The sequence below is a fragment of the Phyllobates terribilis genome, unplaced genomic scaffold (assembly GCF_046119375.1).
Source record: "Phyllobates terribilis strain yellow unplaced genomic scaffold, ASM4611937v1 Scaffold_1__5_contigs__length_1240528914, whole genome shotgun sequence".
Taxonomy (NCBI): domain Eukaryota; kingdom Metazoa; phylum Chordata; class Amphibia; order Anura; family Dendrobatidae; genus Phyllobates; species Phyllobates terribilis.
This window is the reverse complement of record NW_027362761.1, coordinates 922052627-922079863: the sequence shown is the minus strand read 5'-3', so window position 1 is coordinate 922079863 and position 27237 is coordinate 922052627. Positions and strand designations below refer to the sequence as shown.

Below are 27237 nucleotides of genomic sequence, written 5' to 3'. Positions count from 1 at the left end.
AACCAAACCATAGGGCCTAGGGCAGCGGTGGAGAAACCAAACCATAGGGCCTAGGGCAGCGGTGGAGAAACCAAACCATAGGGCCTAGGGCAGCGGTGGAGAAACCAAACCATAGGGCCTAGGGCAGCGGTGGAGAAACCAAACAATAGGGCAGCGGTGGAGAAACCAAACCATAGGGCAGCGGTGGAGAAACAAAACCATAGGGCCTAGGGCAGCGGTGGAGAAACCAAACCATAGGGCCTAGGGCAGCGGTGGAGAAACCAAACCATAGGGCCTAGGGCAGCGGTGGAGAAACCAAACCATAGGGCCTAGGGCAGCGGTGGAGAAACCAAACCATAGGGCCTAGGGCAGCGGTGGAGAAACCAAACCATAGGGCCTAGGGCAGCGGTGGAGAAACCAAACAATAGGGCAGCGGTGGAGAAACCAAACCATAGGGCAGCGGTGGAGAAACAAAACCATAGGGCCTAGGGCAGCGGTGGAGAAACAAAACCATAGGGCCTAGGGCAGCAGTGGAGAAACCAAACCATAGGGCCTAGGGCAGCGGTGGAGAAACCAAACAATAGGGCAGCGGTGGAGAAACCAAACCATAGGGCCTAGAGCAGCGGTGGAGAAACCAAACCATAGGGCCTAGAGCAGCGGTGGAGAAACCAAACCATAGGGCCTAGAGCAGCGGTGGAGAAACCAAACCATAGTGAGTAGGGCAGGGGTGGAGAAACCAAACCATAGTGAGTAGGGCAGGGGTGGAGAAACCAAACCATAGTGAGTAGGGCAGGGGTGGAGAAACCAAACCATAGTGAGTAGGGCAGGGGTGGAGAAACCAAACCATAGTGAGTAGGGCAGGGGTGGAGAAACCAAACCATAGTGAGTAGGGCAGGGGTGGAAACCCAGTGCAGGACCCGCGGAGGATTAGTAAAGCTCAGTAACTGAGTATATGGGCAAAAGGTTTTTTTTTTTTTTTTTTTTGAAAGGGGACATTACAGTTATGCAGAATTGATAAATCTACCCCAATGTTGCACCTCATTTATTATGTATTTTTAATACTTTTTGCTCCTCTCTGGCTTAACGAGAAAAGATTGTGGCTTTGTTCAAAAAGGGAGGAAAGCTTAAAGATGTTACACATGTACAAACTTCTACGGTATAGTCAACTAATAGGTGATGTGTAGTTAGACAAGTGTCTAAATATGCGACAAATTCTCATGTGCTAATACGTGAATGTGCACAGGATCATTTCTAGGTTTATCACAAGCTGTATTATATAGGACCCAAACTTTACAGGCTAAAATAAAGCAGCCATTTCCAGTAAGCATTTCTCCTGTACACCCCACCCAAGTACTAACAAACTTCTAATAAAATATTTAACTAGTTACTTCCCCCTACTTGTACATTAATCTTCTAATTCTAGGCTGCTGCATTAATATTGACTGCACAGCCAACAGTGGCATTACAGTAGTGCTATCACACGGCCGGAGAATCCAGGCCTGGCAATTACAGCATGCTACAACCAGCATTTATAGAGGATCAGCGAGCAGCGGGATTTATGGGTTTCTGCTTCATGGTGCAAAATAAACGTCTGCAGCATATGGAGATTTCCTGGGTGTATAATCTGTGCTGTACCGCGTGTTAGAAAACAAGCTGCAAATTCTCACCTGGCGACGGGCTCCAGGATAAACTCGGAGTTCACAGGCACTTGCACCCCCTTTTCCCAATCCTGCCGCCATGGATCAGCTAGCACATAGTAGTCCTCTGGGTTCAGCTGGTGGGAGTCGTGCAGCTTCATGGCCGTGATCAGGTCTGTGCGGAACACCTGCATGACAGCATGGAGCGATTACCATTATAATGCATCCCATTACTATGCTGGCAGGACCAGTATGATCACCAGGGTGGACATTAACTGTAGATGGCCTATCCCGCTGGGCCAAATAATAGCTGCATGGCATTAAATATGACTCATCCAGTCAGCCGGATTGCCAGACACTGGAGAAAATGTTGTGAAAGCTAATGAAATGCACAAAATAATACAATTAATCACATCCTCATTGTTAAAGTACCACTTAGCTACTGTTTGTACAACGGATATCTCACTATGGGATCATGGAACTTATAATGGTCCTAGAAGGAGAGATCCGTCAGAAAATCTCAAATACAATATATAAAATGACTAAACATCCAGGATTTTTGCATACTAGCCGTATTAACGGTTATTGTGGGATTAGATCACGTAGCCGAGTAAGATGTAATGATTGCCATTTATTATACAATATCAGAATCATTTAGGAATTTTTGGTTTTATATTTTAAAATAAAAGTAAAAAATGAAGGGATATAAGTAGTCTGATCTTTATAGGACGGCATCAGGTTCAGAAAGTCATAAGGTACAAGAAACAGACAGATCGGCCGTCACCTCCGACTGATCACAATTACCATTAACTATTAGAAGTACACTGTAGAAGAAACCTGCTCTAACCCCCCGCACAGTACCTCAGAGGGCTTCCGATCTTCATGTCTTGAGAGTCTGCCATGTCGAGACCTTGTCTGAGACCAAGATGTGGACAGGCCTGTAAAACAAGCAGCAAATGGAGAATTAAGGCAATAGAAAAATCAGGCATTTAGAGACTATGCATCCTCCCGGACAGAACTCCACTAGACTGTTTCCGGTGCACTTAATACAAGTATATTGTGCGACGTCAAACAGTTGGGGTCTGGTCGGGAGTATACATATCGCATACTTGTGGTCTTGTGACTGCCGGCCCTGGCGCCATCACCGGCGAATCCTTGCAGCATGCGGTGTGTGCACTGGGAGGATTCACACTGTGTGTGACTGCTGACTTGTCAATTTAGCCAGGACAACCCATTTAAAGCAGCACTCCAGCCTTTATTTTATTATTTCAGAGCTGGTGTTGTGCCACTAATCTGAGTTCCTTGAGCCTAGTCTTACACTTACCCGCTGCAGCCTTCTCTTCCCGCCGCTGCACCATCTTGCGACCACAACTTCTGATGACTGGAAGTCAGAGATAACAGTCGCAGCTGTCAACTCAATGGCAGTCTGAGACCCTCGTTCTGCCTCTCAGACTTGCATTGAGTTGGGACTACTGGAGCAATCTGCAGGTCACAAATTGCTGGAGACCGACAGGAGTGGAGCCGATAACAGAAGACAGCGGCTGGTGAGAAGACTGAGGGCAGATAATTTAGATTAGTAGCACCACTCCAGCGCGGATATAAAAAAAGTGCTTTAGAGGAATGGTGCTTTAGAGGGGTATTTGCCTCTCAAGACATTTGTGTCATAGCCAATTTTGTCCAATAATGGTTTTGATAGATGTGACCCCACCTATATTGGGAACGAGTCCACCTTTCCCTGACTACTGTCAGGGAAGAAGTGTTTGTGAATGTGTGACTGAATATATAAAGACATGTGGGCTTCTCCAGCAGGCGTCATATCAAGACCAGTGTATAAAAAGGCCTTACATTTTCCCTGCTGTGTTTGTGGCACAAATCAATTTTATATTATAGTTTCAATGTATTTTGGTTTGAGGCTGCGTGCCCACGTTGAGTATTACAAGCGTATATGCTGCGGAATTTCCGCAGCGTAAACGCTTGTAAAACGCATGTATATCCGCACCCCATGGTCCCCAATGGCATTCCGCAATGTCAATGCCCATGCATGTTCATTAATTTTGCGTTTCCGCATGCGGAATCAATGTGCGGATGGTACCCAAGTCTGGAGGAGAGGAGACTCTCATCCAGACCTGGGTACCATAGAACCTGTAAAAAAAAAAGAATAAAATAAAGTTTATACTTATCTTCTGATGTTTTCCCTTTGTCGCGCTGTTGTGTGAAGGACCTGCCACGTCATTGAGTCATGTGACCCATCACATGACTCAATGACGTCACCGCAGGTCCTGCACACAACAGCGTGAGCCGCTCAAGACTCCGGACGGGGCAGAGAATGCATCGGAAGGTGAGTATAAACTTTATTTTTTTATTTTTTACCATTCTGATTCTTTTTTTTTAACTATTACTTAGTCACACTATATAAATCCATGCCGGTTGCATGGATTTATATAGTGTGACCAAGTCGTCAAGCACTTTTCCAAGTGATGCTTAAATCACTTGGAGAAGTGCTTGATAACCCGCATGCGGAAATGCATGCAAAGACGCTGCAAAGACGCCTCACAAACGCTTCTACCTGGCGGGAAAACTGCATGTAAAATCCGCATGCGATTTTCCCGCCAGGGAGAAGCGTAAAAAATATACGTCAGTTCCGCAACGTGGGCACATAGCCTAAAAGAAAACAAAAAACAATGAGTTGGCATTGTACCCAGTCACTTATTGGGTAGGGGGATAATAAATCTGATGTGATATAAAGATATGCTGGGGAATTTGATTAGTTGTACATGAATATTTTTTTCTCGCACTTTAGTCCACTGGTGTTTCGCTGCTCCACTCACTGTTTATGGGAAAAACGGTTATAATTGTACGTACTAATAGGCAACAGGCAGCACGGTAGCTCAGTGGTTAACACTGTAGCTTTGCAGTGCGGAGGTCCACCAAGGAAATCATTCTGTTTCCCATGGGTTTCCCAGTGGGGACAGTGATAATGTCTGTAAAGTGCTGTGGAATACGATGGCGCTATAGAAGAGAGTAAAATAAATAATTTAAATAGTGTACTAAAAACAGCCTATTCAACTTCCCCAAGCCACAGCAGGCCAGCCCCCCTTTCTCATAACGCAGTAACATTATGCACCCTCATCCCGTCTCCCCACACAGGAGAGGGTGAGCGGTCCCGATGTGACCCATCAGTGGTCACAAGAACTCTACATCTAAATTCTAGAGTACTTCTCAAAAATTATGTAAGTTGCCAGGCACTTTACATTCGGAATAAAAGGGGAAGTGCAGTATTAATACTACCCTAAATATAACAGCTTGAACTTTTGCGTCCTACAATAGCTGCGGAGTACCTCCTTATTATGACCTCTTGTGGCTGACAATATTAGGCAGCAAAAACAAAATATGTACTGGGCCAAAGTTAAAGGAGTATTCCCAAAACTGAAAGGTATTCCTTATCCACTGGACAGGATATAAGTCAGTGATCTCTGGGGGAATCTCAGTGATGGAGAACCATGGATGGAGTGCATGCTCATATCATGGCCTCTGGGACTGCCCAAGCATTCAGCTCCATTCAGAGCCCGTTCTCAAAATCATAGGGGTCCCAGCAGTCAGACCCCTAACAGTAAGTAAATTACCACTAACCTATGGATAGGGAATAACTTTCAATTTTGGGATTACCCATTTAAAGATAAATGTATAGCAGATAATTACATATATTTTAAAAGGGTTGCCGAGTTTAGAAAACCTATTTAGGGATCCCCCATCTTTTGGAGTGAAGAATGGTCACAAAGAGCATCTCTGGGTCTGGAGGCTCTGTCCTGTGCTAGATTACACAGACAACACACTGATATAAATGAGAACTGTAATCCTTCATTTCTACTGTGGTGGCACTGATTGGAAATTGAACAGTTAAGGAGAGGTGCCTCATAGATTACACTTCATCACTGGGGTCCGAGCAGGCCGGCACTTTGTCTTCTGTTCATTATTAAAAGACCCCTTAGTAGCAATAGTCCCCTATATCTATGTGCCAGAGCAGCTGTTGCTCAGGCAAACCCAGCCCCACCCATGTATCACAAGTATGGCCAGTCATGTAAATGGCCGCTTTCTGCACCTTACACTTTCCCTGGAGCACGGCTATGAAACAAGTCCTGTTTCCAATAGGAAACCACTTTGCTCCTCATCACAGCAAACATGTCCCATGGAATATGGGATTACAGTGTAATCCTGGCATCTGCAGCTCGGCTTCCTTACTGAACTGTAATCGGATCCTCACTCCATTCCTGCTCATGTCAGTGCTGATCCAGCGCCCGCTCAGTGCTCGGCAGCGTTGGAGTCATGCCTGCAGCACGTTTGTCACGCTGGATCAAACAGGACTGGAATTTCAGATTAAATATGACAACAGCATCATCGCTCACTGACTGACATCTAATGGCCTCACAGTAATCTACTGCAGACGCCATAAACCTGCTGAGGGGGGAGTTACAGAAAGGTTATGTAAATCCACAGCAGCCACAATGGCCTCTGCCCTTTTACTATAATGGAAAGTGATTTCAGCTGCCTGAGGTTTGCAGCAAGTTTCTGCATTTGACTTATTCCTTTCCAGTTCTATCACATTGTATACTTACAATAAAAAAGATGACTGTAATAAAAGCAGGACTATTAAAAATGATAAAGAATGATGGCTACAGCACTGACATGTGTGAGGCAAAGGCAAGGCCCCTTATAAGGGTCATAGACATACAAAGGACTATAGGAAAGCCCAGAAAGATGCCACCTGTCAGTGAGCAGGACTTACTGCGACAGTGTGCAAATAAAGGAAGCACCAGAGATTGCGAGTGCTGTGCTCGGCTGACTGTCAGTACTGCCATTAGAATGAATGGAGCGCCTTGGCGCATGATCAACCTCCGCTCCATTCACACGGGGCTCTGCAGAGTTTTCAAACTTGGGAATACCCCTTCAAGATTCCTGACAAAGGATAAAGCCCCCATACCCATTACGCTGAGGGCAGTTGAACCCGCCAATATCGGAGGAATTGGTCAACACCAATGTGTATGGCGGCCTCACAACTCTCCACAACAGATGAAGTTGGGGGAGACCAGGATCAGAAGGTTAAAATTTCAATGACTGATCTTTATGCGCTATGAGAGAAGCTGAGTGTTCCGGTGTTTGAGGCGAGATGGCTGTTGCTCAGGGGTCCTTAAATTAAAGGGAACCAAAAAATACAATATTAGTTTGCAGCCACTGCTGAAATCTGCAGGGAAACATCGTTTTAAAACATGTTTGGCACTGCTAATGGCAGAGCAGCTGCGGAGGGAAAATGAAGATATACTCTCCTCGCTTCCAGTCCTGGAGGAGGCGTTGAGGCAGTGAGCAGTCAGAGCTCACTATGTAGTGAGTACACTGTGATCACTCCCCTTTATCAATGACTGACATCTTGCTCTGCACACAGGATGTCAGTCAACAAAGGGACATGATTGCTTTCTCTCCCTGAAAAGACTACTGGAGCTGTCTTGATGATGCACGGTTCCAGTCACCAGTCCGCTGCAGTCAGTCAATCACAGGCCTCAGTGGTCAAGTGATCGAAGAACGGGATGTACGGCCTGCTCAGATCCCAATGGGATGTACGGCCTGCACTGATCCATAGAGGTGACAGCAGGTGAATACGTTTTATTTTGATGACATTGATGCAGCTGGTCCAATTTCCTTAGAGAATGGACAAGGACAACCCCTTTAAAAGGGAACTGGTCACTCAATTCATGCTGCCCAAGCTACAGGCAGCATGAATCAGAGCCATATTTGTAATCTAAAAATGCACGGCACATCCGGTGTTAACACAAAAATATAAATTGCTTATTTTAATCCACATAAAAAAAACAAAAACACCTGTCCCATGAAATCTTACATGACATACTGACGTGTTACTGGCGCACACCTCGCCCTTACTCATAGTCTAACATACAGCATCATGGGACTGCAATATGAAAATAATCACGTGTGAACTTGTGAATATTATAATTATGCAATGAGGATAACTCACTGGTCTAATCAAAATACTCAATAAATCAAAACCAAAAAAAAAAAAATCAGCCAAGAAATAATAAATGGCTTTTATAGTTCATAACCTTTGGCCACTTAGTATCCAATGTGCCCAACATTAGATTCCATAGCCAAATTCCTCCCTTTGTGGGACATTTAACATGTTCAATGCCAAAAGACTCAAAATCATTAACACTACGTGCATGAGGTTAAACAAAGTGCTGGAATTAGGGCCAGGTATGTTTTATTCTGAAAGACTGTGGCGGATAAGAAACATAGTATGTAAAGCAGCGCTCCAGCTGAGTGACAGGTCTGTTCCACGTGTGTACATATGAAGAGACCTGTCACTCAGCTGCAGCGGTGCCGGACTAGTGAAGTCAATTCCTGTGGTCCTCGGCCGGAACTTCATACCTGACTGCAATATAGCAGCCAGGCTCCGATTCACGCTGGCTACGATTCGGGCAGCATGAACTGAGTGACAGGTTCCCTATGAGTACATAGGAAAAAAAGCATGTTAAAATCCACATTGCACAAACATTGTTTTGTGATGTATTTTATGGCAACACTTTGTATATATTTATTTAATATGGGAAGCCTAAGCTGCAAGACAAGTGACGCCATTATATAAAGTATGTCCTATGTGAAATACTCGGAGGGCGCTATGTAAGATCGCCGCCATCCACACAGCCAGCACACGGAATACCACTAGCTGAGCTCATGACAAGCTGCACGTTTTAAAGGCCTCTAGTGGAAAATGATCTGAGTCATATGGTTTCAATGACTTTACTTGACAGCCTGTTACATAGATCAGCCGGGAAATCCAGAGTAGGGGAATAGAGCTGTAGAGCAGCCCGTCTGCTGTGTGAGGGCTGCACTCCAGTATTACAGTACAAGCATGTCATAGCCTCGTAGCTGGAACCTGCCTGCAGGGACACATCACCCATAATCATGCTGCAAATTTAGGTCCTTTATCAGAAAACACCACAAGTGGGAAGTGCGGAGGTGCCGTTCACTAGCACCAGGGAACTGCTATAGGCAGACATTATACGGTCATGAGTCTGCAGTGTCACGCCAACAATGGGAAGATCTGTGCTGCTGCCTGTTATTCAACCAATAGAAGTATTGGAATTACTGGAGACCACACAAGCAATGTCACTGGCCAGGTACGGAGCCGTCCGCAGCCCTGACATGTCTGCCTGCGATCACTAACCCTGTAGCCTTAGCATTACTGTTCAGTCTCTTCCTTCAGATCAGAGACATTTGGGGTTAGAACTAGTGAATCTACATTGTGATGCCCTAAAACTCAAGGAGGGCCCGTCAGCATTGTTACCATGACTGGTCAGTTTTAGCATTCCCTACAACATAACCATTCTGAAGCATCTTCTCTTCCAAATCTGCATTGTGCTGTTCCTCTACTATTCCTCCTGGAAATACATGAACAAACTGACAAATGGGCATTACCATTTTCATTGTCCCTTACAAGCGGGACACTGTCAGCCCTAACTGGAAAGTGACAGACTGCAGGGACTAGCCCAGGGGAATGGTAGCACCTAGTTATACTTTCTTTATACTTTTTTTTAATCAGATAATTTTTTTTATTAGTCAATTTCAACTCTTTTTCATTACAACACACACAATAAATAACCCAACAACATTGTATGCCACATAAGAGAAAAGAAATATCAATCGCACTCAACTGAAAAAAAAAACTGACTATCTTTATACATTTATAACAAAAACCTTAAGAGATGAACTGGAATATAAGTTGGTGTGATTGCAGCATGTAGGCACATGTTCACACGGGCCACTAAACAGTCAAAACCCATGGCTGTGTGTCCATTAGTTGGGGTCTGTGCCTGCTCTGCCCTTATACATATCTTAGGTCACTTGACAAATGATAAGATTTTAATACCAGAGGTTAGGACTGTCCCGAATAAGGTCACCTTGATGTGGTGGGATGGCTTTTACGTTTTTTATAAATCAAAATTATGTTAACTAAGCACCCTACATTATTTTCATGCACTATTGCCATTTATTTATTTACTGCAGGGTATTTTCTTATTTTATTTTTATCTTGGGTTTTGTCAGTTTATACATTTATAGTAGGAATAAGGCCTCATTCAGATGTTGCTGGTGTGAACCTACCCTAACGGGAATGAGAAGCTTGGAAATGTCTTTATTTGATGGATGTCCCATTTATAATAAGCATTTATGGTAAAAGCAGACACATGGACCAAAAGGGAATGAAAATGAGATCCACCACACTGATGAAAAATGGTTAGTATGCAAAAAACCCAGATGTCTAAATGAAGCCTGAGGAACTGCACAATAAAGAAAGCTAGGAAAAGACGCACCAGGGTGATCATATGATGAGGAATCCTGCTGTCAGTGTCAAATGGGAACCCAAACATTAGAAATGGTGAGATTTGTCCATAAATCGCACTGTGAAAAAGGCCAGACGATAACGGGTACATTTTCTACACTTAAAAAACCCTGGATGGAACATGTACATAAAAATCGGATTTGTAAATGAGACCTAAATTTGGGGCCAAGATTTTAAAAATCATGTTGCAAAAATGTACTTGCATAAACGATCCTGATATTTAGTGCCAAGCTGTCAACCTGAGGCCTCATGCAGATATTCAGTTTTCACCTGCGTTTGACACAATGATGACAATGGGATCTAAGTCATTGATGAAACTCCAACCCCTTTTTTTTTTGTGTATGAAAAAAAAAAAAAAAAAAATCACTGACGTCTGAACGAGGGCTAAGAAATCAACAACATTTTTGCAGCCCCATTTGTGCTCTGTGTCATTAACATTTGGAACTTATCTAATATATTAGCACTTATACAACATGCTGAATACAAAAAGTCTATACTAGTCTAAAACTAACCTGAAAATTCACATACATCTCAAAATAGGGTAAAACTATCCAGTCTCTTGTGTGTGATGTTATTAGCAGTCACACGTATAAACCCATTGCTGGAAGCTGCAGCATGGCCACCTGTGCCTATCCACATGCTACTGTCAGGACTACAGCCAAATCATGACAGGTGAGCAAACAACCTGCACGCCCATGCTGCCACAATAAGCAATTCTCTGTTCTTCTACACACTAAGCAACACTAATCCTCCACAAACTGAAGCAAGGGCTCAGAAAACATTGTTTTATCCAGTGGTACAAGGCGTCAGGAGATGCAGCTCCCTAGTGTAGCAAGGACATGTGTGCGGTATGGACCGAGTGATCGCCAGCCATACATATCTATGGGTTAGTGTGTGAACACAGAATACATTGTGTAATGAATACACTAATGACACGGTATGTTTATAGCATGAACTACTTCATTACAAATGTTATTAAAGGGCCACTACACCTATAAATGAAGAATACAAGTGAAGAATGGAGAATATCACCTAAAGGCATGTTCACACAGTAGTATTTGTAAGCCAAAATCAGCAGTGTCAAAAAAATGAAGAAGTTTTCCCACATTCTTCTATTATACGTTTTCTTTGATTGTTACACTTCTGATTTTGGCTTAATAAACTTGTGTAAAATATTGACCAAATACTGATGTGTGAACGGGGACAATAGTCTACTTTCTAGGAACACTCGTTTCACAAAAATCGTGCAATCTAAACAGGCTGCTAGTCAAAATGCTCGTTCATTGGGTGAAATGATCTTTTGGTTTGCACAAATAGTTGTCCTGTGTAAACAGGTCTTGTGGCGCGAGAAAAATAGTAGCTTATGCACACTGAAAAATGACTGACCATTCAGTGCACCCATTTACGGCCTACAGGTACGTCATAGGTCACCTCCCTCTTTGTGGTGCAGGCTCCGGCGCTGAGCCCGCACTTTTTCAGGCACATGACAGTTGATTTCATCAGCTGTCATGTGCCCCTAACAGCCGCTGTTGACATGTTAAATGCCGTAGTCAATCTCTGACAGCGGCATTTAACATGACTGCGCCGGAAGCGTGTCATTAGTTCCGCCCATCACATGATCGCGTGCCGCCGATGTTACTGGCATGACAACCCGGGGTGTGCAGGAGACCCCTGTGGTTGTCATTGCCAAACTGCAGTGAGCGCCGACCAGTGGCCAGCGCTCATAGCAGATTAGCATTTTTGTTATACATAGCAGGGCTGAAGCCCTACTGTGTGTAGCACAGGCGATCGCATAATTGCAGCTTCTAGTCTCCCATGCAGACTATTGAAGCATATAATAAAAAAATAAAAAAAAGGTTTTAAAAACATAAAATTCAAAAATATAAAAGTTCAAATCGCCCCCCTTTCGCCCCATTCAAAATAAAACCATTAAAAACATTCAAAAATACACATTTTGTATCACTGCGTTCAGAATCGCCCGGTCTATCAATACATAAAAAGAATTAATCAGATCGGTAAACGGCGTAACGAGAAAAAAATCAAAAAGCCAGAATTACGTTTTTTTAGTCGCTGCAACATTGCAATAAAATGCAATAACGGGCGATCAAAACATCATATGTACCCCAAAATACTATCAATAAAAACGTCAGCCTGGCACGCAAACAATAAGCCCTCACGGGTCTCGGAAAATAGTGCCATTTTTTTTTTTATTTTACAAAGTTTGGAATTTTTTTTCACCACATAAATAAAAAGAACCTATACATGTTTGGTGTCTACAAGCTCATAATGACCTGGAGAATCATAATAGCAGGACAGTTTTAGCATTTAGTTAATGTGGTAAAAAAATAAATAAAATAAAACTATTGTGGAATTGCACTTTTTTTTGCAATTTCACCACGCTTGGAATTTTTTTTCCCTGTTTTCCAGTACATGACATGGTAAGATCAATGGTGTCGTTCAAAAGTACAACTTGTCCGGAAAAAAACAAGCCCACACTTGGCCATATTGACGGAAAAATAAAAAAGCTATGGCTCTGAGAAGGGGAGTAAAAAACAAAAAAACTCAAGGGGGTGAAGGGGATAAATAACAGCCAATGGCTCAATATTTTCCAATCAGCGGTTATTTATGCAATAAAATCATCTCAAGCGTATGATCACACAGCTTCTTGACGACATAGACTCCTACAGAGAACACAAGGGTTAACTGCCTACTGAACTCCACATTTATGGCTGGGGGGTATATGGCTTAGTCAAGGAGACAACGCTTAAAGCACTCCTCCCATTAAAGATTTTATCCTCTTAATATATTGCCCCCTTTGCCTTTCTACCCAGCTAATTCTTCTCTTTTCTCTGCTCTATATAGAAACAGGTCTCTTGTCACTGTAGGACACATCCCCCTCTTCAGCTCCTGACCCCGCTGCTCCGCTCCTCCCCCTACCAGACTTTTGCACTGACTCATGACTTGTGCAAAGAAAATTGCCCTCCTGTTTCTACATAGAGCTTAGAAGGATTCAGCTAGTCAGTTTTTAATCACGTGATGTCATAGAACTAATGGAAAAGAGAAGAATTAGCTGGGTAGAAAGGAAAAATGAGCAATTGTAAGTACACAGTGCTATATAATATGATGAGTGCAATATATTAAGAAGATAAAAACTTGGAGAATAGGAGTACTTCTTTAAGTGCTCATGCAGGCGTCCGTGCAAATCAGTCCGAGCAGAGACCAATGCATGGGCCGGCCGTGGGGCTACCGACCCGAGCGCGACAACCGCAGAAATATATAAAGCGGTCACGCTCAAATCGGGAAAGCCGCAGCCAGTCCATGCAATGCGGTCTGAGATTGGATAAAGATCTACGGACATATGAATGAGCCCTTACACTCTGTGCTCGCCATCAAACAGAGCCGAGAGGGGAGGTTACTGCCGCAGCCAAACACAAGACAGTGAGGACAAGGAAGGGGGGGATATGGCGAAGCTCCTGTGACACACAATAACGCTTTACTTACTTCACAGTTATAATTGTAACAAGACAAAATAGGATCCAAGGGAAGGTGGTGGGCAAATTTTAATTGTGTATGCTATGTTTAGTATTCCTCTAAAACTCAAGTTTTCTTTCTCCAGTGGGTCCGATAGCAGAACGTTCTTTGTACTGTCAGACCAGCTGGCAATATACTCATATAAGATCCGGCACAGATCTTTAATATGCAAGAACCCCTCAGGTACAGATGGTCTCGGAGAATGAACCTACACATAAGCGCCACCTCTACTTCTTAACTCCAGCAGTGCTTTTGTGGCTCTGTACGTGATGAATGGAGGTATCCAGTCTTCTTACAAGCAGGTCCGGCAGCACAGAGAACCCAGGGGAGACTTAAAAACAAACTAGAGCAGGTGGAGCAGTTTCTTACAGCAGCCAATCCAAAGTCATCCCAACCTCTGCTATGAACACCTGCCTGAACTACCAGAATGACTTGATATAAACCATAGGGAGTGTATTATTTTTCTCCATCTCCATAAAGCTTCCTGTAATCTTGTTTTGGATAAATACGTATGAGGATAATGTGAAAACTTACTGCCATTGTCATCTGAATCATCACTGCTGCTCGGCAGGCGTGAGCGTTTCATGGTTTGCTCTGGGATACTACACGCAACCTGCAAGTTAAGAAAAGAAATGTGTCAATTGCATCAAACCTGATACATTGCTACCAATAACCAATATACCTGCCCCATGTACAAAGCCCACAAGTAACGTTTCACCATTAGTGAGTTGCCCCTATTCTGGCAGAAAGCAGTCATGAATCCACTATGTGGGCAGCGGTGACCCAATGTAAGACTATGTTCAAATACAGAGTTTTTGCAGCACATTTTTTTTTGCTGCGGTTTTATTTCTGCAAATTAAAAGCTGATTCTTACAGTACGTACCCAAGTTACAACAGTTCAGAAATCAGATGCACCCGCTTGTTTTTTTCCTGACTGAATCCGAACACTGCAGCGTTTTCTGAAATCTGCAGCATGTCAATACTTTCAGCGTTGTTTGCAGCATTTTTTACCCATAGAGAGCAATGAGAACATTTTTGGGGAATAAAACTAACTTTATTAAACATACTGTAGACAAAGTACACCCCAAAAAATGGCACAAAACCAGCGTATTCAATGCAGCGTTTTAACAGCCAAGAGAGCAGGTTTTGGTTGCAGAAAAAAAGCAGCAAAAACACTGCATGTGAATGTAGACTGATATTTCATAAATTTTCATCAACATTAAAGGGAATCTGTTACCAGGTTTTTGCCACCTAATCTGAGAGCAGCATGACGTAGACACAGAAACCCTGATTTCAGCGAATTGCCACTTACTGGGCTGCTTGCTGTAGTTTTGATAAAACTGCTGTTTTATGAGCAGATCATCACTACAGGACTAGTAAACCTGCTGCCATATAGTCCTCCTTATTCATGAGCTCTGCATAACCACCACCACCACAGATTGGAAGATGTATGCCTATGCACAGTGTACATAGAAATCTGCCACTCCGTGGCATGGGTGGGGTTATACAGAGCTCAGCATTCAGAGAACTGATAAACAGCAGAGAAAACTTTATCAAAACTGCAGCAAGCAGCCCAGTGATGAATCACAGGAATCAGGATCTCTGCACCTACATTCTGCCTTCAGATGGGGTAGCAAAAACCTGGTGACAGATCCCCTTTAAACTGTGATTACAGAGCGGTTCCCTCTTTTCTAGTAAAGAACAAAACGGCCTGTGACTTCTTTCTAATGACGCATAGGGAATTTCTTCTATTGTAATAGGAGTTACTTTTCCACACTGATCAGAATAATGAACGGCCGCTGCTAAATTTAAAGGAACAATTTCTCAAATACTTTTTGGCTCCGATTCACAATCGTCTTTACGCATTTTTTTCTGAGTAGTTTTATTTATTTTTTTTCCTTTTCAAAATGTCGTATTTTTTGAGCTCTTGTACTCTAGTACAAAATCTGTGTAATTGAAGACTAATAACCGACATTTTAAAGGATTGTGCAAATGTTTGAATTTGTGCAAAAAATCATCATCATCCCGCATGCACAATTTTGAAGAATTTGTAGCAAAAACAAGCGGGGAACACCACAAGCCAAAAAAGAAGTAACTTAACCCCTGCTCAACATGGCTATTTTTTGTTTTTGCTTTTCCCTCACCTTTTTACAAAAGCCATAACTTTTTTATTTTTCCATTAACATAGCTGTATAAGGGCTTGTTTATTGCAGGAAAAGTTGTGGTTTTGAATGACACCACTCATTTTATCATGTGATGTACTGGAAAGTTGGAAAAATTTCCAAATGCAGCAAAATTGTGAGAAAAAAACCCCGGTTTCAGTTTTTTTTTTTTTTATATAGTGTTCATTATATGGCAATATAATTCTCCAGGTCAGTAGGATAACGGAGATACCCAAATAGTGAAATAAATTCAGAAATTTGTATTAAAAAAATTCCTTGTGTCACCATGTTCCGTAATGTTTTCAATTTTCGGTTGAGGGGGATGTGAGGGTGCGTTTTTATACCCTGAGCTGACGTTTTTATTGATAGTATTTTGAGGTAGATAAGATGCTTTGATTGCATTCTGTGTAGTGCTGTGGCAACTGAAAAACGCAATTCTGGCATTCGGATTATTTTTGTCATTACAAAGTCTACAGATCATGTTAATTCATTTCATATTTTTATACATCAGACTTTTACGGACGTAGTGATACCATACGTGTATTTTTTTTTTCCTTATATTTAGTGGAGGAAAAGTGGTCGTGATTTGAACTTTTATTTTTAAAAACGTATTCTTTTTTCCATTCTTTTATCTCTGTATTTTAGAGTCCTCCTAGGGGACTTGTACTATACATATCAATACTACAGTACTGCGAGTATAGCACAAATCACAGTCACCTAGAAACACCATCCTGAAGCTAGCGTTCACAATGCACAGGGATATTCAGCTGACCCTCGGCCGTCATATCAACTCACTGATGCATCTCAATAGCATCATGGGGCGCCAATGGGCACATAGAATTACGTGCCCCTACGTCGGCGGGCTGTAAGTGCCACTGTCAGAGATTGACAACAGCATTTACCAGATTAACAGCTGCCTGTGGATCTGCTAGAGGCAGATGATGGCTGAACATCATAGCAATCACCTGCCAGGAAAGATGCGGGCTCAGCTTATCAGCCTGTATTAAAAAGTCAGGGAGCTGCACTAGGGCATAACTGTAGACCCTATTGAGGCAAGAGGTTAACCATGCCTCCTTCACCCCCCTTTGCGTTAACTCTTTAGTTCATATGGTTGTTCACCTTTGGGTATTTTCTATGCTTAATTAAATGAATATACTTTTGGCTAGAAATAATTTTTGTAAATGGGTTTCATAAAAAACAAAACCAACTTTCCTCCGTTTGCCTTCTATAGCCTCTATATTGCACAGGCCATGGCTATAAATTCACATACATGAATCGGATTTGACACTTTGTAGCCCACATGAATCCGGGGAGCAGGACAATCGAGTATCCAGGTTGAACTTACTTACATCTAGCATGTATTAGGAACAAATGGCAAGATTTTCTACAAAACCTGCTGTTATGTCAGAAAATGGAGATACATAACTAGGTGACCACAACATGCGTCAACCCCAGGATCACCATACACTGAAATTAATGGCAAGTCTGCGGTGCCCATTAACTCTTCCTGCCCCAGAATAGGCTCAAATCCTCTCATATGTTACAGCCACGTATTCCAGATCCCAAAAGTAATACTTCTGCTCCCACTAATCTAGAATTCAATTGATTCAAATCCTTTCTGGGGAGAAGCGGCAGTCATTTTCTTCCATTCATCTCATCTGTCCATGTGCCGGCAGTCTGTGAGAAGCACACGAACGACGAGAAGGGAGGACGATGATGGAAGCCTCAAAATGTAAATTCTCTTTAGAAATAACTCTATCTGCATTTTCACATTGGTTGCCTAAACTGACATGTTTTGCCTGTAAAGGCATTTGCATTTCTAATACAGCATGCAAAGTAGTTCTCAAAAGAGAAGTACAGACCGGCAGTCACAGGCTCCGCCACTCCTGGCTTTACCTCCTCTACATGGACTGTCCTCAGCTAGGGTCAGGCAAGATGGCTAAAAAAGAAAATCTAACATTTTTCTTACAATTTTTTTTGTTTTACATAAACATACGGTAATCCTTTCCTTTTCTCACCAAACAAAAAACAAACCCATGTGTATTTCAGAAGTGCACAGTGCTCTGGCTTGGCAGACACGGACAACCGGCAGAGCCGCTGGACCAAGGGCCTGTGACCCTTCTGGCTCAAGTCTAAACTTCAAACTATGACAATTCTGTACTTTCAAAGGGTTTCCGTCATGTCTGTCCTTTTATCGGAATAAATAAAGCAGCACGCTGAGCTATTTGGCTGGTATTTTTTCCTGGATCAGTGATAGACTTACTTCACATCAGGATTGGACTCTAAGGCGACGAGCCCGCTATCAGTATTCAGTCATTTTTTTTTTTATCAGGAGCGGGAGCCAAAACCAGGAGTGGGTGATAAATGCAGAATTGGTGACTTGTTTCTATTATACCTTTTCTCTGATTGTTCTTCACCGGGTTTTGGCTCCCACTCCTGAGAAAAAATACTGAGGCTATGTGCAGAAGATCAGTATTTGCTTGCAGAAATTTCTGCTGCGTTTTTGCAAGGTTCTGCTCCTCTTGGCAGCAAAAACGCTGCGGAAATTCCGTAGTTTTTTTTCATGCGTTTTCGCCTGTGGATTTGCCATGCGTTTTTTCCAATGCATTGTATAGGAAAAACAGATTCTCATTAAGGCTATGTGCCCACAATGGAGAAATGCTCTGGATTTTTCCTGAGCGTTTCTGCATCTCCCTGGCAGAAAAAATGCATGCGGATTGTACATGCGGATTGTACATGCGGATTGTACATGCGTTTTTCCTGCCAGGGACAAGTGGATGTGAAGCGTTCTTCACATGCATTTCCACATGCGGATTGTACATGCGTTTTTCCTGCCAGGGACATGCGGATGTTAAGCGTTCTTCAAATGCATTTCCACATGCGGATTGACAAGCGCTTTCCAAGCTATTTTAGCATCACTTGGAAAGTGCTTGACAACTTGGTCACACTATATAAATCCATGCAACCGGCATGGATTTACTGTATATAGTGTTACCGTAAAAGAATGGTAAAAAATAAATATACTCACCTTCTGATGGCCCCCGGTGTCCTTATCTGATCTGTCCAGTCTCCACGGTGTCTCGCGGTGGTCTAAAAGGACCTTCCATGACGTCATTGTAGGTCCTTTTAGACCATCGTGAGCTACGGGGAATACCGGACGGATCGCTATGAAGACCGCGGGCCATCAGAAGGTAAGTATAATGTATATTTTTTATTTTATCTTATTTATTTATTTATTTTTTTTTACAGGTACTATGGTACCCGGGTCTGGAGGAGAGTCTCCTCTTCTCCAAACCCGGGTACCATCCGCACATTGAACCGTATGATATCTGTATGATATCCTCATGTGCACATGTAGTGATGCGGATATCATGCGATTCAATGCAAGTCAATGGCAGCGAAAACTCCGCAATTTCGCAAAATAATTGGTAGAGCTGTGGATTTTTCCGCAATGATAATCCGCAGCGGAAATTTCCGCAGCATGTGCACAGCACATGCGGATTATCATTGGGGAACATGGCAGGCCTTCTACCAAGCATTTAAGCTTGAAATGCTTAAAAAACACATAGTGGGCACACAGCCTACTAAGTTTGATTTTTACTAAAATGACCCTTTATGTCACTTGCTGTCCTAATTATTGATTATCTTAAAAGTAATTAACCCAGTGATCACCTGTGAAATATTGCTTCAGACTTACCCCTATTAATTAAACACTGCCCTGCATTTGTCATTTCTAGCAACCCCAATGTTTAGGCAGAGATCCCAGTAAAATTACCTTTACAATATTCTGGAGCCACATATTCTAATTAGCTGGATTAGTCCAAGAGTTGCGCACTTAGTGGAGACCAGTCCAGCCCAGCAAGTCAGTATCACTATTCTCTCTGCAGTGCCCCTCTGCCTCCTCCGTGCTCCCTATATCCCACAAATGCACAGTTGTGAGTGAATTTGGGCATGCACTGTAAACTTCTGCCTATGTGCAGCGGAGGGAGGTGAACTGGTCAGGAATAGTTTACCTAAGACATTGGCAGTTGAGTTTGTAGGACGCTGTTTACGTTGCACACATCACTAATTTAATTAAACTGTATTAATCCTAACTGCCATTCTCAGATGACAATACCAAGACATTATGGTTTAAACTTGGGAAATATTACACGAATAAATGTTTCAAATACTGCACCTGCTTTTTTCCACTAAAAACACAGCAAAACCGGATACCTGCATTTTTTGCACTTACACCAATTCTGCAACATGTGCATTTTTGCTATGCAGATTTGCTAGAAAAACCTCAACCAATCCTGATGCCAGCAAAATGAATGAGAAACCTGAAGTATCATGCACACATAGCTTATTTTTGGCTTGCAGATTTGGGGCAAAAAATAATCTGCAGCATGTGAATTCTCTGTGCGTTTGTGCAAGCGTTTTTCACCATTGACTTCACTCAAAAACGCACGTTTTTTGCAGCTGAGTTTTTCCTGCCAAGAGATGCAGAAATGGTGCAAAACGTTTACTCAAAGTGTGCACATGGTGTGTTTTTTTCTGCGTGGAATTGGCCCAAAAACGCTAGTGAATCCTTATGCCACCAAAGTCAATGAGAATACTGAAGTGTAGTGCACATGATCAGTATTTTTCCTTTCAGGATTTGCTGTGCATTTAAATCCGCAGCATGTCAATTCTGTGTGCGGTTCTGCCTGTGTTTTTCACCCATTGAAAGCACTGCTTTTTTGCAATGTGTGAACATAGCCTTAGGGTATGTGCGCACATTGAGTATTTGGCGCAGAAATTTTTGTAACGTTTCTGCATCTGTTGGCAGCAAAAACGCAGTGGAAAATCTGCAGGAAAACTTGATCTCTTGCCAGGAAGTTTGTTTCAAGATTTTTCTTGCTTTTTTTTTTTTTTACTGTCCTTTTGTCTTTTTATGCATGCACATAAAGTTCAGTGAAAAAAAAAAATCTCATTCTGGTTTTGGCACAAAAAACACTGAAAACACCTGTGTTTTTGGTGCATTTTTTTTCACCACCCATTACTTCCAATGGGTGAAAAACGCTGAAGAAAAATGCTGAAAGAAGTGACATGCTCTATTCAGCAAAAAAAATAAAAAATGCAAAGCCCAAAATACTGATCAAGTAAATACCAAGCTGTGTGCTTGAGATTTCTGGAATATCAGACTTTGCTGGTACTGTAAAACACAGCTGAAAATTTGCATAAAAAAACGCAATGTGTGAACATACCCTAACTTTGTTTTCGATGGGTGAAAAAATACTGAAAGAAGGGACATGCTGCAGTTTTCCAATTCAGTCAGGAACAAAAAAAAACAATGTGTGTGCATGAGATTTCTGAAATTTCATAGCTTTAGCTGAAACAGGTAAAAGCAGCTTTTAAGTTGCATATATTTGCATAAAAAACGCAGCAAAAATGCAACATGTGAACACAGCCTTAAATGACAAATGCAGAGCTGTAATTAGCTAATGGGTAAATTCGGCTGTCAGGTCCCCTGTAAAGTGGTTGTTTCAACATACTAGGAAATGTCAGTAATATCGAATCGACTAAAATTTGACGAGATGACAACATGAACAGTCATTGACTGTCTAGACACCAGCTTTAATGAAATCCGCACTGCTTGAACTGCTGGGATTTCTTGAGGACTGGATTGGGACCCGACAGTCTCCAGAATTCAGCTAAAAGATGTCAAAGTAAGAATTTCACAAACAACTGTAAATATAATATATATTAAATCCTAGCGCTACAGGTTCTGATTTGATTACCTGGCTGGCTCTGCATATAACCAGGCTAGGTGTTCTCCTTAGTCAGTCTGCTGGGGAGGCTGAGCAGATTGGATTGTGTTGGAGCTACAGAGATACAAGCCAGAATCCCTTTCCGAGAAGAGTCTGCACAGGCCATGTGCACCAAACTGCAAGTATCAGTGGTTGCTATGGACAATAGCCATTTGTTTGACTGGACTGGAATTAGCTCTACCGTGTCTGAGTAGACAGGATCTGTTTAGTTTAGTTAGCACTTGGACAAGGCTAGGGATTGTGTGGTTATGGCTTTGTTTCCGTGCTGTGCAACTGAACATCACATTGTTTTGTCACAAGAGTCCAGTGCCTGTGTGAACACTGCCTATTGCGGAGCATAAATCCCTACACACAAACTAACAGACCACCAAGATGCTTCCCGAGTGCCCTTCCATACAACCCCCGAATAAAACAAAACAGATGATCCATAATTGTAAGCAGGGTCCGAGCCAAGCATGCAGAGGGCCTTCCTGACTATGTGCTTACAGCCGTTCAATGCCAATGACTCCAGTGTATTACACTGCACAGCTAGCGCTGCCCTCACTGGGGAGTTTGGAAAACTCTCTGATGAGTTATTACTGGATGGGGAGATCTGTTCATGTTATTTTCCACATAGTGTTCATAAGTACACAGTTACAGAACAATTAGGTGCATACCTGCACAACCCATGGAGCATAAACATGTAGAACTGGATTTGTGTATTTCTGCCCCTTAAGCTGAAGTCAGGATACTGAATATACAGCCTCGGGGAGAGTAGTAACCAGACGACATTACAAGGTGCACAGAGGAAATGATGATGCAGCTGCTTTCTAAGATCAGGAGCACAAGCTGACAGGCAGCATCAGCACAGAACACTGAGCAGATCCAGCGCGCAGAGGAAATGTTATCACAGATGTGCTTTCTAATGATGAGAGATCCTACCATGAGCTGGTCCTGGACCTGCAGGACATACACTGTATGGACAACAGTATTCGGACACCTACAGTACAAAAGTTTGGACACACCTCATTTAAAGATTTTTCTGTATTTACATGACTATGAAAATTGTACATTCACACTGAAGGCATCGAAACTATGAATTACATGTGGAATTATATACTTAACAAAAAAGTGTGAAACAACTGAAAATATGTCTTATATTCTAGGTTCTTAAAAGTAGCCACCTTTTGCTTTGATGACTGCTTTGCACACTCTTGGCATTCTCTTGATGAGCTTCAAGAGGTAGTCATCGGAAATGGTCTTCCAACAATCTTGAAGGAGTTCCCAGAGATGCTTAGCACTTGTTGGCCCTTTTGCCTTCACTCTGCGGTCCAGCTTACCCCAAACCATCTCGATTGGGTTCAGGTCTGGTGACTGTGGAGGCCAGGTAGCACCCCATCACTCTCCTTCTTGGTCAAATAGCCCTTACACAGCCTGGAGGTGTGTTTGGGGTCATTGTCCTGTTGAAAAATAAATGATGGTCCAACTAAACGCAAACCGGATGGAATAGCATGCCGCGGCAAGATGCTGTGGTAGCCATGCTGGTTCAGTATGCCTTCAATTTTGAATAAATCCCCAACAGTGTCACCAGCAAAGCACCCCCACACCATCACACCTCCTCCATGCTTCACGGTGGGAACCAGGCATGTAGAGTCCATCAGTTCACCTTTTCTCCGTCGCACAAAGACACGGTGGTTGGAACCAAAGATCTCAAATTTGGACTCCTCAGACCAAAGCACAGATTTCCACTGGTCTAATGTCCATTCCTTGTGTTCTTTAGCCCAAACAAGTCTCTTCTGATTGTTGCCTGTCCTTAGCAGTGGTTTCCTAGCAGATATTTTACCATGAAGGCCTGCTGCACAAAGTCTCCTCTTAACAGTTGTTGTAGAGATGTGTCTGCTGCTAGAACTCTGTGTAGCATTGGCCTGGTCTCTAATCTGAGCTGCTGTTAACCTGCGATTTCTGAGGCTGGTGACTCGGATAAACTTATCCTCAGAAGCAGAGGTGACTCTTGGTCTTCCTTTCCTGGGGCGGTCCTCATGTGAGCTAGTTTCTTTGTAGCGCTTGATGGTTTTTGCAACTGCACTTGGGGACACATTCAAAGTTTACCCAATTTTTCACACTGACTGACCTTCATTTCTTAAAGTAATGATGGCCACTCGTTTTTCTTTACTTAGAATTTGTATTATGGCAAGAAAAAAGCAGCTAACAGTCTATTCAGTAGGACTATCTGCTGTGTATCCACCTGACATCTGCACAACACAACTTATGGTCCCAACCCCATTTATAAGGCAAGAAATCCCACTTATTAAACCTGACAGGGCACACCTGTGAAGTGAAAACCATTTCTGGTGACCACCTCTTGAAGCTCATCAAGAGAATGCCAAGAGTGTGCAAAGCAGTCATCAAAGCAAAAGGTGGCTACTTTGAAGAACCTAGAATATAAGACATATTTTCAGTTGTTTCACAGTTTTTTGTTAAGTATAAAATTCCACATGTGTTAATTCATAGTTTTGATGCCTTCAGTGTGAATGTACAATTTTCATAGTCATGAAAATACAGAAAAATCTTTAAATGAGAAGGTGTGTCCAAACTTTTGGTCTGTACTGTACATGGGATTCATGACTTCCATTCTAAAGCCATGGCCATTAATAGAAAGTTGGCTGGCCCTTTGCAGCTCTTCTAGGAATGCTTTCTGCAATACCTTGGAGTGCGTCTGTGGGAATCTTTGCCCATTTATCCAGAAGAGCATTTGTGAGGTCAGCCGCTGATGTTAGATGAGGAAGCCTGTCACACAAGCTCAGGTTAAGTTCATCCCAAAGTTGTTCAATGGGGTTCAGGTCAGGGCGCTGTCGGGGCCAATAAAGTTCTTCCACACCACTCACCCAACCATGTGTTAAGGACCATGATTTATGCCCTGGGGCATAGTCATGGGGAACAAAAAATAGCCTTCACCAAACTGATACCACAAAGCTGCCCAATAAGTAGTGGTATGCTGAACAATTAAGCTGACCCGTCACTGGAACCAAGGGGCCTAGTCTGAGCCCTGAGATACTCTTCCAAACCTTACAGATGGTACAATGCAGTCAGGCAGGTAACGCTCTCCTGGCATTTACCAAACCCAGACTTGTCCTCAGACTGGCAGATAGAGAAAGATGATGTGTTCATGGAGTGACCAATTTCCACTGTTCCAGTAACACTCTTCTTTACAGCACTATCCGCTGCTTGGCATTGTGCTTGGTGATGTAAGGCTTGCACGCAGCTGAAGAGCTGCAGGTGCACAGTTTTTGGGCTGATATTAATGAGAGGAAGTTTGGAACTGCAGTTATGGGGTCAGCAAAGCACGGGTGACTTTTATACACTTTGCACCTAAGCACTGCAACCCGCACTGTAGCTTTTAGTGGCCTGACCCTATGGGGGCGAGTTGCTGGTTACTAATCATTAATACTCACAGTTGATGGAATATTTAGGAGGGAAGAAATTTCATGATCTGACTTGTGACTGGTGGCGTCCCATTACAGTACCATGCTGGTATCAGTGAGCACTTTCAGAAAGGTTTGTAAAGGCAGACTGCAGGGCTAATGGCTGGACTTCATACAGCAGTGGCAATGTGACAGAATGACAAACCTAAAGTTATTGATCAAGGCTATGCTTACACTGGGTTTTTAGGCATTTTTGTAGCAGAAACTCTCCCGTCAAAATCCTGTTTTTTGAAGAGTTCCTGCTGCAAGGGTATGTTCACATGGAGTTTTCTTTAAGTGAAATTTCAAATTGAAAGACTTAAAATCCCACACCCAATTGAAAATGCACATCAAAAAACCAGTGTGGATATACCCCCTGAAAAAGCACTAAATAAATGCTAAACAGAATGAACATAAGCAGTGCAATGTAAAACCAACTTGCTGTGCATATGTTCAGATTTTTTATAACGGCTTCTGTTCTCCAAAAACGCACAGCTGTTAAAAGAAGTGCCCAGATCATTCTTCTAAGCTCACTATTTCATTCAATAAAAGTAAAAAAAAAAAAAAAAAAAAGCCGGCCAAGACATTGCAGAAAATGACCAAAAAGACACCGAAAGCTGTTTCAGGACAAAACTCAGGCGTCTTCCTCCTGAAAAACTTGGAGTATTTGCACATGCCCTTCAAAATATGCCTTAACACTCTTGTCCACAGAGAGTGTGTGTGTGTGTGTGTGTGTGTGTGTGTGTGTGTGTGTGTGTGTGTGCTGTATATTTTTTGTTTGTTTTTTTATTGTATAATTATGGGACCTTATATGCAAGTAATCCACACAATGACCTATGTTTAAGGCTGCGTGCCCACATAGCGTTTTTCATGCGTATATGCTGCGGAATTTCCGCAGCGTAAATGCTTGTGAAACGCTATGTAATCCGCCCCCCATGGTCCCCAAGGGGATTCCGCAAGTTCTATGCACATGCTGCGGATTTTTCCACTGCGTTTATGATGCGTTCAAAAATCAGCAGCATGTCCATTAATTTTGCGTTTCCGCAAGCGGAATTGCCTTGTGCAATGCATTAAAAACGCAAGGCAATTCCGCATGTGGAAAACGCGCGATAAACGCGCAATAAACGCATGCGGTATTCCGCATGCGTTTTTCCGGGAGAGGACTTGCAGAAATGAAGCAGAAATTTTCTGCTTCATTTCTGCAACGTGGGCACATAGCCTAAAGGATGACATAATAGCCAGGGGATGACAATTGCCACGGTGTGTCACAGGAATCTTCTATGACACCACTTTGCATACATGAACATTACACAAGCTTCAGCTGGAATAGGGAGCGCCGTGGCCAACTACGTAGCATTGGTAAGGTGTGGCCAGGAGTAAAACGTGCCACTGATCACCCGATGTATGAACAATAAAGCACACGGTGCGATTTTGCTAGCATAATGCCCTTTGTAAATGGGAAGTGCTGCCAACAGCATGATGCTATATAGGAACAGAATGATCATATACTTCTTGTTGAAGTATATAGAAAAATAAACAAGCATCTGATGCCCTTCTATACAGTCAGTGCAACAGGGAAAAATCAGCAGAGCTAAATGGGATACTATATGTCCTCCATTTAGGATCTCGTCCTGGATTTGCCTATTTTATGTAGCTCTTCATGTATTCTGCTTTCATGGCAATGGCAGAAGCAGTGGTTATGATGCATCGATTTCAGTGCCCACTGAACCTCAATTAAGTGAGTAATTGACAGAGAATGAATCTGCTTGTGAGAAGCATAAACCATCTGCTATCCTATCCCCATACAATCCCTCAGGTCTCACAGACCGGCTAAAGATGCTGATCAAAGAGGAGCTGTCACTCCTAAATCACCGCCACTGCTGCCAATGTTCAGATTACACCAAACCAATGTGGGAAAATGCACACATCGGCTCACTGCTTTATTAATCCTTTTAGCAGATTATTTGGCTGAAGCAGAGAACTAAGGCAAGTTACAAGTGCCAGTTTTAGCACTAAAAAACAAAAAATAAACTTGCCCCAAGTGTCACATGGGACTTATTAAAGGGGTTATCCAGTGCCTCTCGTCACCATCAGTAGGTGAGTCAGCACATTGCAGCCATTGGGAAGATACCACATGAGTATATTATCCTGAAACTTGGGACTTTTATTTAAAACATTTTTACATATATTTCTTTCTTCATTTTACAACATTCTCTGTGACAAACTAGGAGATCCCCCACAGACTTTGTATGCCACCATCGGCATCGGTCACAGCATGCAAAGCGTTAA

At 42.6% G+C, this 27237-nt stretch overlaps 1 protein-coding gene across 5 annotated transcripts in view; it reads right to left on the bottom strand.

Annotated features, from left to right (window-relative positions):
- Positions 1-27237, bottom strand: part of JADE1 (jade family PHD finger 1) — a 69479-nt gene that overhangs the window by 37204 nt on the left and 5038 nt on the right. For all 5 annotated transcript variants that reach the window (XM_073641594.1, XM_073641611.1, XM_073641602.1 and 2 more), the window contains exons 2-4: positions 14089-14167; positions 2478-2554; positions 1647-1804 (exon numbers count right to left, since the gene is read on the bottom strand). In XM_073641594.1, the coding sequence (XP_073497695.1) occupies positions 1647-1804; positions 2478-2554; positions 14089-14167 (314 nt within the window). The remainder of the gene's footprint in view (positions 1-1646; positions 1805-2477; positions 2555-14088; positions 14168-27237) is intronic.